The sequence below is a fragment of the Harpia harpyja genome, chromosome 7 (assembly GCF_026419915.1).
Source record: "Harpia harpyja isolate bHarHar1 chromosome 7, bHarHar1 primary haplotype, whole genome shotgun sequence".
In the NCBI taxonomy this organism is placed as follows: Eukaryota; Metazoa; Chordata; class Aves; order Accipitriformes; family Accipitridae; genus Harpia; species Harpia harpyja.
In genome coordinates this window covers 17,359,228-17,378,210 of record NC_068946.1, presented here as the reverse complement: position 1 = coordinate 17,378,210, position 18,983 = coordinate 17,359,228, and the positions used below count along the sequence as shown (strand labels likewise).

General features: G+C 40.2%; 1 protein-coding gene across 1 annotated transcript in view; it reads left to right on the top strand.

Moving 5' to 3' along the window:
* Positions 1-2,515: 2,515 nt before the first annotated feature.
* SPAG16 (sperm associated antigen 16) overlaps positions 2,516-18,983 on the top strand; it is a 218,390-nt gene continuing 201,922 nt past the window's right edge. Inside the window, exons 1-2 of the mRNA XM_052791418.1 lie at positions 2,516-2,541; positions 3,069-3,212. Coding sequence (XP_052647378.1) covers positions 2,516-2,541; positions 3,069-3,212 — 170 coding nt within the window. The remainder of the gene's footprint in view (positions 2,542-3,068; positions 3,213-18,983) is intronic.

Below are 18,983 nucleotides of genomic sequence, written 5' to 3'. Positions count from 1 at the left end.
TCTTGGCCAAGTCTCCTTTGATCCTGCTTCTATCCCAGAGAAGGAGGAGGAGGAGAAAAAACTAATGTTCCTATCACACATGTTCCATTATTGATTTCTATTCCAATCTACCCAGTGCTGGAAATAATTAGACCCTGTGAACAGAAATGAAGCAAAAATCTATACAGAAATGCCAGAAATGAAGACAAGGGTGCCTAATTAATGTTGCATATAGAACGCCTTTTGGATGAATGGGCTTCCCTTTCTCAGAAGCCGCTCAACAGTGGTTATGTCACAAATTTGCTGTTAATTAGATAGTGTTCACTGTGTGCCTGTAAAAATGACATGGAGAAAAAAAAACATTGGACAGTAGCAGCATTTTACAAGAGCTCTGCAATTAAAAGAAAAGCCCATGAAAAATAAACTTGCAGGCTTCATACTGACAGCAAGATATTTTCTTCCGTATGAAATCCACTTTATGGATTGTCTCAAAGCTCTTTAGGAATATCTAGTCACTGAAGAAGTTTGGACATTTCAAAAGTTGGCCTGGAAGTGTCTTGGGAGGTTTAAGGACAGGAAAAACGTTCCTGGGAGCTGAGGCAGGACGAATGACAATGCAGCTCACATCCGTAGGCAGCTGTGGCCAAGCCAGTGGGCAAGGACTGTTCAGAAAGCGAGTCAGGACCTGGAGGAAGACAGTAGATAAACTTTACTTTGAGTGAAAGGTGGCCTGAAGGTGATTTAAGTTAGACTGTGTAACATATCTTGGGAACTGAGAAGGCAGATATTTAGGAAGAATGTAGGAGAGAGAACTGATGGAAAGACTTCGTAACAGGCATGCACTCAACTAATAGCAGAAATATCTGGAGGGAAAAACTGGAGGGTATCTGAAGTGTCTGAAATAGATTAAGAGAATAATGTAAGCTGTGTCCATATGACACTGTTTGTTTGTTTTCTCCAAATAACACAATGATAAGGTTGTTCCCAAAACAGAAAAATCCAGTCTTTTAACTGCATCATAGACATGCCTGAATCAGTGATTAAGCTTCCTGCAGGAGCACGTGCTGTCAGTGGTTTTTCAGCGGGCATCCTCTTCTCCCTCTCTAGTTTTCTTGAATCCACTACTGTGGGTTTCTTTTTCCCTTGCCATTGCCTTGCTACATCCAGCGGGGTTTAGGACCTTGTTGCTAGCAAGTAAAAGATATTCCTGCCCTGGTCTCACTTCTGTGCCATTCATGGCCAGGTGCATGCTGGAGGGGAAGGTCCTCTGTTTTAGAGGCTGAGAGAAGAGTGTGCGTAGCAGCCCTGATGGATTTATCTTTATAGTTATTAGCCCACTCATTTTCTGTGAAGCTGCTCTCCTTTTTAGCAGTCCCCAGAATAACAATGCTACGTGCCTATGCATGCTGCAGAAAATGGCAATGGGATTTTTGGTGTGTCAGAGGTCTCTGATAGTAGAGGGATTCTGGGACAGTTGTTCTCATCCTGTAATTTGCAGGCCACTGGCATGCCTTCTTTCAGCCTTTAATGCTCTCCTTTTATCTCTATTCCCTCCTTGCTCTTCTAGATATCTGTTGTGGCCAATCTAAGTGATACGATTGCTCTCTGTGTATCTCTAGAGAATTTAAATAGCATCATTCCCTCCTCTTTTCTCCCTATAAATGCAAAGGAAATTTGTCTTCTTTAGGCAAAGATAGAAAACTTTTTTTTTTTTCTCTCTAAGAAACTAGAGAATGAGTAAAACCCAGGCTCCTTGGTCAAGTAGATGAATTCAACTGATGAATCTGTAGGAATCTTCCTAGGCTGTGCCTTAAAAGGCAAGAATAGATGTGTTTTCTGATGAAAATCTAGTTGACGTAAATATGTTTTTAGCATGGATTTGGTAGAGGGAATTATTTTTCCCAAAATAGTAGAAGCTGTGGTTCTGGTTTAGGAATTTTATGAAATAATTTGAGTGCAGGAGAAAGGTACTATTAAAAAAGAGATTTTTATAATAGTGTGCCTTCTAAAACCTCTCTTTTTTCCCCATTTGGCTGCTTAGCATCATCTGTCTCTACTCTCATTCTGTTTTAATAAGCGTTTTTCTCTGCAAACTGTCGGCTCTGATGCACAACTGAAATAGGTGCACACAGGGGTTATGATTCCTCTCCCCATTGTTGCATTTTGATTCTGAACTCCAGATTTAATCTATTTAAATAATCTACTCCTGGGACTTAAGTCAACTTCTAGATACTTTCTGATGTTCAACAAATAGTAAAGCATTACAATAATTCAAATTGAATAACCAAATCCATACGAAATACACTACTTGTTATCTTTCCAACAGATTTATTTTCTTCCCTGGATCCATTTTAAGCTGTGCTGCAATTGCCAAATCAAAAATAAACCAAGTTTTCAGTATAGGGGTGTGATAAGTGTATGATTTCCATTACAGCCCCGTGTGCTACATAATAAAAAATGAAAACATGTAACGCATTTTGAGTATAGAATTGAAATGGATTTTCTGACCTAGTCCCAGTGAATAGGTGCTAAAGTGATGGCAAAGACTGTAGCTCCTGGACTGTAATTACCATTTGAGTTATTTCTCAGTGGTAGGAGACTTTAGAACTGTGGTCACAGTGGTGAAAAAAAAAAAAAAAAAAAAGGCAGAGAGTCCTTCTGTGCTTTTTCCCTTTGGCCATCAGCAGCAGGCTGACAAACCAATGCTTTTGAAGTTATTTTGGGTGTGGAAAAAAAAGTTATTCACATTGGTATGGCTTGTTCATATGTTACCGTGTTGTGTGTTTGTAAGAATAAAATCTAACAAAGTATTTTAAAACGTATTTGAGTGTTTTAATCAACTGGAACTTCAAGAGAGTATGAAAACAATTCTGGTTTCACAAAAGTCAGTCATGTTCTGTTGCTTTCTTCAGCAGCAACAGAAACTCATCTACATAGCGTGCGTTTTAAATTCTTGAGCATAGAAAGCATCACTGCTTGTTCAGTCCATCCAGCATCAGAGTCTGCTGTAGCTGTTGCCCTGAGTTAAATGAATTTCACGTAAAATGGAATTGGTACAGAATACAATCTGCCTTTCTTTTCTGTTGTAGCTTGGCTTTACATCCCCGAAAAGACATTGTAGTCACTGGCAGTAATGACCATCTCTGGAAAATGTGGGCTTTACCTGATGGGAACATCATCATGACAGGCGAAGGTCACACTGATTGGCTTTCAGGCTGCTGCTTCCATCCAAGGTTAGTGCAAACAGTCCCCTGAACTAGCACTAATCCCTTCTGGGAAGTACTTGTTTGCTCTTTCTTTGTTCACTGGCCTGCTTTGATGACTTTCTATTCTCAGTATAGCCCTGCGCTCTCTGCTGAATTTCCAAACATGTAGATAAATGTTCCTCTGGCTTTCAGTGTGTTGACTTAAGATTGATTGCTTTTAGTATTTTGTACATCTTAAACTTTGTCCACGTGCCAGTGCACGTAACAAGGAGTAATAAGCTTTTTAGGTCTCGCTGTATTCATTTTCTCTGTGTTCATGCACTATAACAAGCATGGTTCCATTATTAATAATACAGAAAAGTTGATTTCTTGTGTTAGGCATTATTTGTCATATGACTAAGAGTATTCGAGTTTACCTAGAGAATAAGAATATGAGCTTTCCTCCTTTCTCTTTATACATACTTGAAGCTGAATGTGAACATTGAAAATAAGAAATAAATATTTAGGTTACAAGGGTCATGAAATAGACCAAACATGAAGTAGATTTCTTGGTCATTCTGTTGAAAAATAGAATGCATTTTATTCTCTCTCTCTCTCTCAAAAAAAAAAAATTCCATTTGTTAAGACTGAGCCTCTATATGTTAAAATGATTTTTGCATCAGATTTGTGAGGCTGCAGTTGTAATAGAGTTCTTTACTGTTAATATAATAAAGGTCTGCCAGGCTAGTCACCTGAGGTTCACTTATAAAAAGAGCATTATTAAATCTCCAACCTTGTATTTTCATTGTATTTATTTTATGAAGCAATATTAGCTCTTTCCTTCATGAGGAGGAAAAGTATCCTATTTAATTTCATGGTTCCTCCTGATTTCTGGCATTGTAATGAATTAGCAAACACACACACAATCTCTAAACACAAGAAAATCCCCTCCCTCTTTTCAAAACCTCAAGAACATGGAGTCATGCTTTCTGGGATGAATTAAACATGCACTTACTCTTTTCTTGCATCTCTTTCTCCTATGAAATATAGGTTTTTTCTTAAGATGCTTGTGTTTCACAACGTTCTCTTTTTCATGTGTATATCCTTAGAAATAATTCTGTATATTTGAAAGGGGAGAATAATATTTGACTTAAATAATTACATATAATAAAGGAGAGAAATGCAAAGCTCAGGTTCTTATTTTAAGATGGTAGGAAAATTTTTCTATTACTGAATGACAGGTTGCACAGAGTTTGTGAGCGTGCTGGACACCCTAAGTCTAACTTGTAGATAAACAGAATGCTGCCTTACTTCTTACCTGTTATGAATATAAAACTCATCACAGGGAAAGAAAGGGAAATACAATTAGAAGAGCATGTTATCATTTATAAAGCTGCTAGGCATGCTAATCAGATTTCGATAATGCATTGTTACCATGACGCCCGCTGACTCAGAGACTCAAAACTATTTTCTCATTAGTCTTTGACCAGAATACAGTCCTTTCAATAAGCTTTCCTATTTCTCATTCAATTATTGAAATTAAAATGAGTTGAGATACATCATCATTCTCTTGCAGTATAAATTGACTCCTGCTGAATGCTCTGGAGTGATTCAAAAGCAGGGCTGTTAAAATATTGTCTTCCATTACTGGATAAAATATATATAATGTGACAGAATACATTTAATCATACCTTTTTTTTTCTTTTTTTTTTTTTTAAGTAGGGACTTCAGGTGTTCTGGAAGTGAAAACAATCAAATAAAAATGGAAAGTCTTCATAGAATATTTCTGGAATCAAGTGTAGATAGCTTCTAGTTTTGTTCCCATTTTAAAGATTTAAAATTATGTTCATCCAAAAGTTGAAAAGAAAAACATTTTTGTGGCACTAGGCTATTAAATTGTGATCCAAAAATTTGGGTAGAACTCCCACACTTCTATAGTCTTTCCTTTTTGTCCTCTGTTAGATCATTTCTCCTGTATGTTTTTTCTGTCCATCTGTAAAATCAGGTTTAGAACAATCTCCACCTCTGGTCTAAGAAATATGCTATGTCTAGCCACAGGACATGCGTGCATGCACAGTCACACACACAGGTCCACTTCCAGATCATCTTTGGACAGCATCAGAATAATCCACACACTGACATTGAGTGTACTAATAATTTGAGAAGAAACAAATGTAGAGCTATGATGTGAATTTAACTGGTGCTTCTGCACATACAGATGACTTAAAATACCAGAAATTCATTTTTACATGTTCACAGTGTACTACTGCTTGAACAAGGGTCTTTCTCATGGTTGTCTTTGTTCTACCACTGTGTAAATAGCGGTAAAGTTGCAAGTCTCATTGGTAGCTGTGAAGATCTATAATCTTCACGCTAAAGGTGCTGTTGGGTTTATATATCCTCAGCTTCTCCAAGAGAATGTGGGTTGGTAGTAGGAAATTACCCGTATACAATAAAAGGGTAAAGGTATGTTTTTGGCTCTGGACCTTGCCCGCTGACTAATACATAATAGTGATGAGGATTGTCATTTGAATCTTTCCCAGTACTGATGTCCTTAAGTATCATGATGCCATTTAGTCTTAAGCGCAAAGGCCACTGAGTTTCTGAAGAGTTGTTGGATGGAGGAGTGTCATTTTTTCCCCCTCACTGACAATGTGTTTCATTCCACGGTTATTTTTGAGTAAAAACACATCTCTCTCACATGTGAGCAAAGTAGAGTAAGGTGAGAGTATGTGGTTTGCTGAAGCTCCTGAGTCTGGTGGTGTATCATTTTTTGTATTGCGCCCAGGGCTCTTCTGTCTGTACAAAGTGTCTCAGTTCCCCTCGTGTCCTTCCTGCATGGCAGTGGCTCCCAGGACAACAGATGAAGGGGAGCAGACTAGCTCTGTGCATGTGGGGAGAGCAGAACATCTCTGTTGTGATGCTCTCTGCAGATCTAAGAGTTGAATTTTGCCTTAAGCTTTTTAAATAAAAGTAAAACTTCAAACAGGTCCTGTCATCTACAGAGTGCAGCAGCTGGAAGGAGGGAGGAGAACAGTGCTTCCCTTTTGAAGCTGAGGTGACAACTGGTCTAACTTCAAAAACAAACACTATTTTTACTCCAGTCTGGCTGAGTAGTACTTTGCAGATGATTAGTGGTTGCAAGTTCCTGTCACTATGGAAAAATTCAGGAATATTTTCCAACTTATCTTTTATATGTGTGAAGGAGTGAGGGAGTCGGAATGACTCCTGCCACAGTCATCCACACAGGCTTCATGTTAAAAATCTGGATAGCTGGAGAAGAGCTGTGTAGTGTACCTGTGGATACGAGATGGCCCCAATGTTTGGAATAGCAGACAAAAATCTGCATCTTCTGCCAGTTTCCAGAATAAGCTGAGGATGTTAATGCTGCACCTTTAAGAACCGTACTCTAATTACACTAAGATATTTCATGGCATGTACTAGATTTATTTATCTTTATTACTAACCTTCCTGGGTAGCTAAAGAATCAAGCTCTGCAGCATAGCAGAGGTGTTTGTTAATGTCCAATAAAATCCCAGTGAACAGTAAAATATTGTATTCTTGCTCTGCATGTGTGCTGGTATAATACATAATGTCCTTAATATATTCATAAATATTAATCAAGTCAACTCTTCTAAAATGTTTGTAGCCCTTTTCATGCAAACATTGTTTGAGTCTGTGGAGTACAATAAATTTCTGAATTGAAAAGTAGTACAAACTGTAGATTCCTAAAGCTATTTAAAACTTGCACTGAAAATTTTCAAATTGTCAACTCCTTTGTAATGTCCTGTTCATCTGAGACAGAAGTGGAATTGCATTTATTCTTTCTGTTGCTATTTCAACTCTCACAGTTACTGAGGAAAGAAGTCAGAACTGTTACCAATTTTTTTTATTACACCAAAAAATACCACAGTGGTTACCTTGAACTGTGTGGATTTTCTTAAGTTCTGTTGCTGTTGGAAAACTGGAGGTGGGTATTGTGTCCTCGATAATTCGGGGGGGGGGGGGGAATAAGTACATTCATGCATCAAGCATCTTGAAAATAAAGGTAGTTAATGTTTGATATGCTGGAAGAAGGTGCCAGTGAGTGGATGCAAGAGAAAGATGCTGTGTTGGGCTAAAAGAACAACCCATGTTCTGAAAGAACAGAAGCAGCTCTAGACTGTATCTCTCGAAGCTGAAGGAGGTAATGTTACCCTGATGAAAATCTATGCATGGATAGATGAGAAAGACAACCTTGTAGAGAAGGGTGCAGAAGGAGTTAGCAAAATATATTGAGGATGGATGTGAGGAAACTCCCTGGTCTGGTTCGGACCTCTGATTATTACCCATTGCTGGTTGTGCAGGTTGGCAGTGATGAGATTGCAGAGAGGAATCCAAAGGCAATCAAAAGGGATTTCAGGGCACTGGGACGATTAGTAGAAAGATCGGGAGCACAGGTAGTGTTTTCCTCAATCCCTTCAGTGGCAGGGAAGTACGCTGAAAGGAACAGGAAAACACACCTGGTTAATACGTGGCTCAGAGGCTGGTGCCATAGGTGGAATTTTGGGTTTTTTGATCATGGGGAGGCTTACACAGCACCGGGCTTGCTAGCGACAGATGGTGTCCAGCTATCTCAAAGGGGTAAGAGAATCCTTGCTCATGAGATGGCAGGGCTCATAGAAAGGGCTTTAAACTAGGTTCGAAGGGGGTAAGGGATAAAACTAGGTGCACCAGAGATGAGCCTGGGGGTAGCATGCCGATGTTAGGGGTGGATTCGATGACCCAGCTCAAATGCATCTATGCCAACACACGCAGCATGGGCAATAAACAGGAGGAGCTGGAAGCCATTGTGCAGCAGGATAGATATGACTTAGTTGCCATCACGGAAACATGGTGGGATGACTCCCATGACTGGAGTGCTGCAATGGATGGCTACAAGCTCTTCAGAAGGGATAGGCAAGGTAGAAGAGGTGGTGGGGTGGCTCTTTATGTTAGGGAATGTTTTGACTGTTCAGAGCTACACGGTTCTGATGACAAGGTGGAGTGCTTATGGGTGAGGATGAGAGGGAAAGCCAATAAGACAGATATTGTGCTGGGAGTCTGTTATAGACCGCCCGACCAGGTTGAAGAGACGGATGAATTGTTCTACAAGCGGCTGGCAGTAGTCTCAGAATCGTGTGCCCTTGTCCTTGTGGGGGACTTTAACTTTCCAGACATCTGCTGGAAATACAACACAGCAGTGAGAAAACAATCTAGGAGGTTCCTGGAGTGTGTGGAAGATAACTTCTTGACACAGCTGGTGGGTGAGCCAACCAGGGGAGGAGCCTTGCTAGATCTGTTGTTTACGAACAGGGAAGGACTGGTGGGAGGTGTGATGGTCGGAGGCCGTCTTGGGCTTAGTGACCATGAAATGATAGAATTTTCAATTCTTGGTGAGGCAAAGAAGGTGGTCAGCAAAACCACCACTATGGACTTCCGGAGGGCTAACTTTGGCCTCTTCGAGGCACTGGTTGAGAGAGTCCCTTGGGAGACGGTCCTGAAGGCCAAAGGGGTCCAGGAGGGATGGACATTCTTTAAAAAGGAAATCTTAATGGCTCAGGACCAGGCTATTCCCATGTGCCGCAAGTCGAACCGCCGAAGAAAACGACCGGCCTGGCTGAATGGGGAGCTTTTGCTAGGACTTAAGAAAAAAAGGAGAGTTTATCATCTCTGGAGGAAAGGGCGGGCAACTTGGGAGGAGTACAGGGATCTTGTTAGATCATACAGAGAGAAAATTAGAAAGGCGAAAGCTCAGCTAGAACTAAATCTGGCCACTATCTTAAGGGACAACAAAAAATGTTTTTACAAATATGTTAACAGTAAAAAGAATCCCAAGGAGAATATCTTTCCTTTAATGGATACAGAAGGGAACGTAGCAACCAGTGATGAGGAAAAGGCCGAGGTACTTAATGCCTTCTTTGCCTCAGTCTTTAATAGTGAGTCCAGTCATCCTCAGGGTACTCCACCCCATGAGCTGGAAGGTAAGGATGAAGAGCATAACATACCCTCCTTAATCCAGGAGGAATTAGTTAGGGACCTGCTACACCATCTGGACACTCACAAATCTATGGGACCTGATGGGATCCATCCAAGAGTACTGAGGGAACTGGCAGAGGTCCTTGCCAAGCCACTCTCTATCATCTATCAGCGTTCCTGGTCAACAGGGGAGGTCCCAGACGACTGGAGGCTTGCCAATGTGACTGCCATTTATAAGAAGGGTCGGAGGGAGGATCCGGGGAACTACAGGCCTGTCAGCCTGACCTCGGTACCGGGAAAGATTATGGAACGGTTTGTCTTGAAAGCACTCACATGGCAACTCCAGGATAAGAGGGGGATCAGGCCCAGTCAGCATGGGTTTACGAAAGGCAGGTCCTACTTGACCAACCTGATCTCCTTCTATGACCAGGTGACCCGCCTAGTGGATGAGGGAAAGGCTGTCGATGTTATTTTCCTAGACTTCAGCAAGGCCTTTGACACTGTCTCTCATGGCATACTCCTTGAGAAGCTGGCGTCTCGTGGCCTGGATAAGTGCAGTATTCACTGGGTGAAAAACTGGCTGGATGGACAAGCCCAGAGGGTCGTGGTCAATGGGGTGAAATCCAGTTGGCGGCGGGTCACAAATGGTGTTCCCCAGGGCTTGGTGTTGGGCCCTGTTCTGTTTAATATCTTTATTGATGATTTGGATGAGGGGATTGAGTGCACCCTCAGCAAGTTTGCAGACGACACCAAGTTGGGAGGCAGGGTCGATCTGCTTGAGGGTAGGGAGGCTCTAGAGAGAGATCTGGACAGGCTGGATCGATGGGCTGAGGCCAATCGTATGAAGTTCAACAAGGCCAAGTGCCGGGTCCTGCACTTCGGTCACGGCAACCCCATGCAGCGCTACAGGCTTGGGGAAGAGTGGCTGGAAAGCTGCCCGGCAGAGAAAGACCTGGGGGTGCTGGTTGACAGCTGGCTGAATATGAGCCAGCAGTGTGCCCAGGTGGCCAAGAAGGCCAATCGCATCCTGGCCTGTATCAGGAACAGCGTGTCCAGCAGGAACAGGGAGGTGGTTGTTCCCCTGTACTCGGCACTGGTGAGGCCGCACCTCGAGTACTGTGTTCAGTTTTGGGCCCCTCACTACAGGAAAGACATTGAGCTGCTTGAGCGTGTCCAGAGGAGAGCAACCAAGCTGGTGAGGGGCCTGGAGCACAAGTCGTATGAGGAGCGGCTGAGGGATCTGGGGTTGTTCAGTCTAGAAAAGAGGAGGCTGAGGGGAGACCTTATCGCTCTCTACAACCACCTGAAAGGGGGTTGTAGTGAGGTGGGTGTTGGTCTCTTCTGTCAGGAGGCTGGAGATAGGACAAGAGAAAATGGCCTCAAGTTGCGGCAAGGGAGATTTAGGTTAGATATTAGGAAAAATTTTTTTACTGAGAGGGTTGTCAAACATTGGAATGGGCTGCCCAGGGAAGTGGTTGAGTCACCATCCCTGGAGGTATTCAAAAAGCGAGTGGACAGGGTACTCCAGGGCATGGTTTAGGGGGCATGGTTAATGGTTGGACTCGATGATCTTGAAAGTCTTTTCCAACCAAAATGATTCTATGATTCTATGAGGATGCAAAGAGTGGTTGAATGGGTTGGGGAGGGAATAGCAACTCTGGGTGGGCTTGAATTCACACAAGAAGCTTTTAGGGGAATTCTGTAGCACTTCAGAGTGGGCTATGGAGGGGCAGTGATTTTGATGCTCCTTGAGTAACTGGGGGGTTATGGGTAGTCAGCAATGAAACATTTATGAATGCTTGGTCTGCCAAAAGCTCTAAACACCTGTGTCTAAAACCAAGGTCTCTTCCAGCTGTGTAAAGCTGAGCAGCACAAAATCGCTGCTGAACTTATGTTGGCAACCAAAAACTGTGAAGGCTGCACTTGACTGTAGCTATGCTCTGTCTCTAGTAGAAATGTAAAGCTCGAGATGGGGAACACAGGAGACAATTTGGAAAATCCAGTTGGATGCTCAGGCAATTTTCCAGGCTTAAAATCTGCAGTGCTGTGGGTGACTGAGCACTGTGGTGTCCTTTTGAGTCTAAGTCCAAAATGTTGCTGACAATCCTGAGTGAGAGCAAGGGGCCAGGATAGTGATACTTTCTCAAAGTTTTAAAGAGCAGTGACTGATAAATATGAAATTGTGGAAGTAAGACTCTGTCAGAATGGAAGTGTTTTCCTCATCGTACAAAAACTTTTAGGGTTTAAAAAAGTAAATTCCTGAGCACAATTGAAGTCAGAATAACTGAGAAACTGAAATGAATTCTTGCTCAGGTAAGTCCCTGATTTTATTTTTTACATGATTTTAATTTTTTTTTATTATGTTGTCATTTGGACTTGTGAAGAAACTATCAAGAGATGAGTTTCAATGTGAAAAAAGAATAGACTGCAAAGCCCAGCAGAACAGTAATCGAGGAATGGAGGGAGCAGAAACCTCTGAGGTGTGATGGGAGAGAGGGGCAAAATTCAGGAGGGAAGACATTCACAGAAAGGAGAGGCAGGCCAGATTTCAAGCCAGCCATGATCAGTTGTTCAGAGGTAACGGGCAGAATCTGACACTGCTCATTGCTCGCTGCATCTCAGAGGACTTGTGCTTGGAGGAGGAGGGAAATGTTGAGGAGCAAAAATCAGACTTGACAGCTTGGCAGGTACATGTACAATTTCAGAATTTCACAGTGGACACGCTTTTGTAGTTTGAGAGCCCGTAGTGCTTTGATTATCAGGGTGAATTACAAGCAGGGAGCATGCTGCTTTTTTTTGTCTCCCACATCTACAGCTCTTGGCCCCCTACAGACTGAACTGGTGAGGAGGGTCCCATTACTGGCAGATGCCGATGTGTCGATCCACATCAATCTTCTTGCCAATTATAATATTCTCCTATATCAGTGTGTGGTGAGAAACATCTACAGGGTATGAAGAGAGTCAGACAGACAATCTGACACTAAAGATAAATGGCTGCTTACATGTTGCAAATAATATTTTTTAAATAACTGAAACTGTACATGTCCCATGAAGCCTCAGCAAATGAAAAACATTTAATGGTGTATTGAGTGACTAGAGTCTTTAGTCACAATAACAGGATAATTTAAAGAATTCTACTGACATCAAATATATTCCTCTTCATACTTTAATAATTTCTAATGCCAGTCTTAGATTACTTTTATTTCTATGAGAAGAAACAGGAATTTTCTGTTATGCCATTTTGTTTACTGTACTGACTTTCAAGTATTGATGCTGTAGTTATTTGGTGAAATTAGGGAGACTTCCAGATCAAACAGTTACTGCTTAAGTTGTGATTCCAGGATCTACAAAATGTTGCTACAAGCTAATGTTTGTTTTAGTTAAATACAGCAGTATTTGTCTGTATGTAAGCTGTAATTTAACATTAAGTTGTGTGATTTGACTATGGTACTGGAGGCTCTTTCTAATTAGAAACCTTCACATACACTTTTGGGGGTCTTCAAAAAATCTGCCAACAGGAAGGAAGGAAGAAAGGTTCGGAGTCAGTGATTTTAAAGTGTTGCGTTTTGTTACCACCCATCCCTTAGAGCCGCTGCCCAGGCTGGGTCAACAGTCACGCTAAGGTAACACCATACATGCTAACCTCCTCAGGACCAAAGGAAGTTCTTTGAGATGTCAAGGAAGGAACAGGCTGAGAATTCTGCTCCATCAGGAACCCTTTCAAATTCCAATATGGAAAGGTTTCAGCTGTGATATGCTCAGGTACTCTCCTGTTTGTTGTGCTCCAGATTGTTTTTTCCAGTGACGTTAAGGAGTTGTGTGTGTTTTCATGGGATTACTGCCCAAGCCCAAACTTGTCTACACAGGTCCTGGGCCTCCCAGATAATTTAGTGTGTAGGCACTGTATTGCTCTGCAGTATGCTTCCAGTTTGTCAGCTACTTCCAGACAAGTCAGGAGTACTGTACACAGGCTGCCCAGGTAGCCTGCAGATGTGCAGCAAGTGCAATACATCCCAGAGACGCATTCTGCCCATTCAGGGAACTGCTGGATTCATTATGGACAATAAAGGTTTCTGTATACAGAAATCTTGGAAAAAAGCTGAGATGGTTTCATGATCAATCACTCTTTAAATTATGCAGTACCATTAATTGCATCTTTCAGTCTGACAGTAAGGAGCTGAAACAAGGCAAAACTGGCCGTTGTAGGTAACAATACTTGTGGCCTGTAGATATAGACAGGGAAGGGAGGGACCTCACTGCCCCAGGAGGTTTCACAAGGGTCATTGATAAGAGAAGCTCTGTGTTTAGATGAAGAGTAAGACTGGTCAGGCAAGCTGCTGTGTACATCTGAGAGCCAGGGAGGAGGAGGAAGAAAAATGTCAGCGTTCACCCTTTCCATCTGGCCACTGAGCCAACCAGACTTATGATCCTCTCAGTGAAAGGATCTTGGAGGTTACTGTTAATAAATGGTCCATAAACAGTGAGCTTCAGAAGACTTTTCTGCTAGTTTTTGAGTCATAAATGCTGAGTTCCACGTTATACATTAAACAAGGCTGAGACTTAAAAGCCACTCACTCCACTTTAAGCATTAACATAAGAAAGGGTTGCAAGACTCACATTAATCACAAAGGTCTCTGTTGGCTATCAGTGGAACAGAGTTATTCTGATTTGTGCCTTGAAATAGAGACTTTAAAACCTAATTCAGGGTTCACTGCAGAAGCAGGTGGTTTTTATTTATCCTTTTATTACTATTGATAGTTATTAAAGAAACGCAAGATAGTCTGCTACTTTTTACGTTGGACTTTTGAATGGCATTTGTATTGAAAAGGCATAATGATTTAATTTGTTAGAGAATCTTGGATTATCATATAGTTCAATGAAGCCTTTAGTTACCAGATTACATACTAAATTTGATAATAGAAACTTCTTTTGAGTGGCACGATGAATTTTCAGTCATCTAACGGGCTTTATGTAACACGTCATATTTAGCAGACTAGACATTTGTTAAGATGTTTTATCAAACTGAGCTAGTACAGGAAGTTGAAAGAAAAAAAAGTTGCATTAATTTATTCTGCAAAGAAAAAACTATTTCAGAAGTCTTTCAGTCAGTTCCCCAGCATACAGTATTGACGGTGTACTTAGTGTTTTCAAGTACAGCAAAATTTTAATTTCAAAAGTAGCTTTGTTTATTTCAAAATCTTTGGCAAGCTTCATACTTTTTATACAAGGAAACAGTCTTCACATAACATCATTCTCTCTCAGGCCTACAAAGCCTACTCTTTTTACTTCACAAACATGTTTGAGTGGGTGGGCATTAGATTTCCTTTGGGATTCTCAATCTCATTATTTTTATCAATAAAAAGCCTCTGCTGGACAAAGGAATAAATCACATATAAATGAAATATGAGAGATTACATGAGAAGCTCAGCTTTTGCTTAATCTAATCCAATATCTTTGGCCAAACGTCTCAATGTCAAAGGCTTTATAAGTATTCTACAGGATCAGTCTGGCAAAGAGAAATCAATAACCAGGTAATGGATTTGATTAAAATTTTTCCCCTTCCACCCACTCCCACAAGCCAAAATGTTTCTACCCATACTAATCTCTTCTGGCACGTGTAACTGTTGGTTATTCTCTGTGAGGGTTTGGAATGTATATATACATAATATGTTTTATACCGTTTCAGAGGGCTGTGTTAATTATTGGTGAGTACCTCTTTTAAGAAGAAGCAATGTGTTTGTATCTCATTTTATTTTTCTTTAGAGATCAGTTCTGCAATGTACTTTTGGAAAATATGGGGTGATAATAATGGTAAATTTGCTCCACGTTTAGATACTGGTTTGTTGTGCAGAAGTTGCCTTTTTTTCTGCTACTCCTGCCATGCTGAGGAGCATTTTCTTTCACAGGTGAGGGTACCCAGCCGATGTCCAAACTTCTGGAGATTTTCTTTGTTGCCAAATTATCAGGTGTCTTCTTTACCCTAGTTCTCCTGATCTTCTGTCATTGAGATGGTTGTACTGGCAGACCACAGGCCGTCTGGAACATTTGACTTTAGAAACATTAATAATTAGACCATTAGTGTTCTGCAAGGATGTTACCTCTGCTCTAAAGAAATAGTTTTCCACATCAATAGGAAGACAAAAAAAAAGTTACTATCACATGCATGTTGAAGTTGAGTTGTAGCTGCTTGAATTGTAGAAATTTGTTAGGACTTTGCATCACTTCTAAATGTATCCTTCAGTTACCAGAACTGTCCTTGAAAGCTATTCTAAACTAGAAATACTTTGCAGGACAAAATGCAACTTCTTTCTTTTCTATTGGGAACCTTAAGAGTCTATCATTATATTGATTTTGAAAAGCAAACAGTCTGTAGTTCCATAGTGTGGTTACTGAATAGGCTTCACTTTTCATCCAGAATGACCATGCTTTAATGAAAAACTACCTTTGGCTTCTATTTCTTGGTTGGTGGAAATATTGACCACTCAAAGTTCGAGTGATTCACTAATAATATCTCCATTACAATAATTCAGCAAACAGCAGGATAGAGAAATTCCGATGACAGTTGGAGAGAGGAAAGGGAGGAAACTGGCTGACAGAAGAAGCAGTCCTCCTATTGAGCAATTCAAATGTATATCTGAAATACTTAGAGGAAGAAAATACATTGTAATAAAACACTGCCCTTTGATGAAACCACTCTGTGGTTAATTTCACAGGTGGCTTTACACACTGAATTTCAAAACCAGTGACTGAAAACTGATTGAAGTTTTTTGTGTGAAACTAACAAATAGTAGGAAACCTTTCCAATATTTAAGATGAACCTTGACATATTATTTTGAAGACCAAAGATTTAATATCACAGCCACTCTGTTGGTTGTCTTGTTAGGTATTTTCTGCTGGTTAGCACACATGGCTCAGATTTTTAAAAAGCTCTTGCACAGTGGGAGCTGGTTAAAAGGTGTTTGGAATCTGGTTGTGGTGTTTTAAGTGCTTTGCTGTAGCCTTTAAGGCATTATTGTAACTAAAACGAAGTAAGGTCTCTTGCATTTTAGAAATTTATGATAGAATGCTTACACGGATTGTTTTTTCTTTTTTTTGTTTCTTGTGTATTGCTAAGGAGTTGCAGTTGTAAACATTGTGAAAAGTGTAGTTGGTTTCTTCATTTCTGTGTGTGTTTTCTGTCTCCTGTATGTTAGGGATTTTTTGTATGGATACATAGTGAGAAACTTCATTTCTCTTTGTCTTGGAGGGAGAAAGGAATGTGTCTTCTGAAATGTAAATCCTGTTTCACAGGACGTTTATATGAGCATACTCCTGCTTCCCAGCAGGCTACCAAATTACATGTTTTTCCTGAGTTCCCCAGAGTTAAGACTATCTTTCAGCAAAAGCAAAGACTATGCTAGGAAAGACAGCTAAAGTGTATGTAAGAGGGCAAAGAAGAGTTGGAGGCAACCTGCTTCAAAGGGACATTACTCAGACTTACAAAACACCAAGAGAAATACCCAGAGAAACATCAGTGACATTAACTCCTGACCAGCTCTCTGCGCTTGCTGGAGGATGCTCAATCCCCACCACCTCCTTAGCCAGATGTAACACCAGAAGCAGCACATCCCTCCAGTTTGCTCTGCTCGGAGCAGTTGCTGCTCCAGCAGTCACTCAGCTGGCTGGTGCCGAGTGAAGCCCCATTAGCTGCTTTACTCCTAAGGAGGGGACAAGGGGCTGGAGGGAAGGATTCGGCCCACAGTCACTGGCCAGAAATGTCAGCAGCTTGAAAAATGGAAACTTTGATAACACGAAACCCTTATTTTTGTAACTTTCTACTGAAACAAGTTCTTAATTATTACAGCTATAAGTTTGGGGAAGGATTGCATTTCCCTCACAAAGAAATACCCCTTGATTTTACTTATTTTTAATTATGCAATATATTTTATTGGATCATATTTCTATACTATCTATGTAGCAAATATATAATTACCAAGGTTTTTTTCTTCTTAGATGTTAAGAGTCTGGCCAGTCTTATACACACGCACACAAACATTCTCTCAAATAAAATTGAATCCTTGGCCACAATTTTTCAAAGAATTTTCCCTGAGAAAGTGAGAAGGGGTGCCAAAGGATTGGTATGTCATCACTCTAGTTTTGTTTTTGAAACAGTTTTAATATGATAACAGCGGATTCCATTTTGATCAAATCAAACATTTTAATTCAAACTCAGAATTTGTTATGGAGTTCTTACAGGGCTTCTGTGGTTTCTTTTGTCTAATCTTTACCTTGTTCATTTGCTATCTTTTTTCTTTTCTTTTTTTTTTTTCATATGAACTAATGCCATTTTTACTGATTAATTTGTTGCCCCCCCCCCATCACAGATATGAAACATCTCTTTAAAACCTCTTTCAAAAAGACCTTGCTCTTCATACCCACAGTATGAAGTATTTGACCTTGGATACATTTGAACTCCTAATGGGAATAAAAAGATATCTAGTCTTTGTATGGTATTATTTAAATTATTGTTTAGCTATCTTATCTTTATAACATGTTACTTATATTTTATGCTTGTCTATAAGGTAAATAGTTTTCAAATATACTGAATGCTTTGCTTACATAGAAATAATCTCATTATTCTTAAATGATTGTCTTGTATTCTACATTGACTCATTATCTGAATTTTAGATCTGAAGACAGCCATATTTAATATTGGGAGCATTAAACCAATCTAATCATATTGGTTGAAAAGGCATTATGATTATCAGTTTCATGAAACAGGTGTGAAGTTTAATCATTCTCTTTATGACAAAAGTTTATTCAGTTATTCAAATTCAGTGATATCTTGATGTGATTGTTTTGACTCAGAAATTAAGAGGAAACTTTCTGATCATCTGAGTGGGTAATGAGATCTGGTGTTTACTTGAAAGAAGGAAAATAATTTCTATATGATAACCGCTTTGATAGAGAAAGGGAGGAGGAATATGCAGTTGAAATCTCTTTATAAAGTACCAGTAAAATGGTATGCTTGTAAACCTATTATTTCAGCTTCAGTGAAGCCATGAATATGTTCTGTGAAAGTTTTGCAGAAATTTGTTTGCTCTTCGAGGAGTTCTTGGGTTTCTTTTCTTACACATCACCCTGATTTTCAGTTTCTGCTGGTCCTGGTACAGCTGCTGTCTGGGAGTCACCAGAAGCAATTTGGTTTTGCGGATCTTCAATTCATTTATTTAGGTTGTGAGAAAAAGGTGTTGTTCACTGTGGTGCCTTCAGTTTTAGAGTCATTTAGGTTTTCTTCTAGCTTCAGCAGCATCCCTATTTGAGGATGGGGAGTTGGAATTACAGAGAGCTAGCTGCCTCCTTGCTTGGGTTGGTCTCAGTTTTGCTGCTCTGATCCTGTGTTTCTGCTCAACATGTCACTGTCATTCTATTCAGAGTTGTTATACATGTCAAAACATCTCTTTTAATAGAATCTCTTGTGTTATGTTTCTTTGAGTGCAATTATAATCTTGATGCCTTTAACATTCTTGGTTCATTATTGTTTTCTTCTGTGCAATAAAGGCAATTGTTTTTTCCCTAAAGTCTGCTGCAAGGGTTCTAGTGGAGTAGCTAAGGAGATATCCATGTTTGTTATATCGTTAAAATGTGCATTTCCTTAAGTGTAGCTATTAAATTAACAAACATTAGTGTTAGAGTTGACTAGAGAATGGCAATTCAATTGAGGCAATGTCTAAGACATTTGAATTGGAAATAAACCCCAAATATTTAGAATGTTTGCAAAATTGAATTGCACTGAAATATCTCTTTCAAGGTAGGAGGCTTAGGTTTTATACAAATATTGCT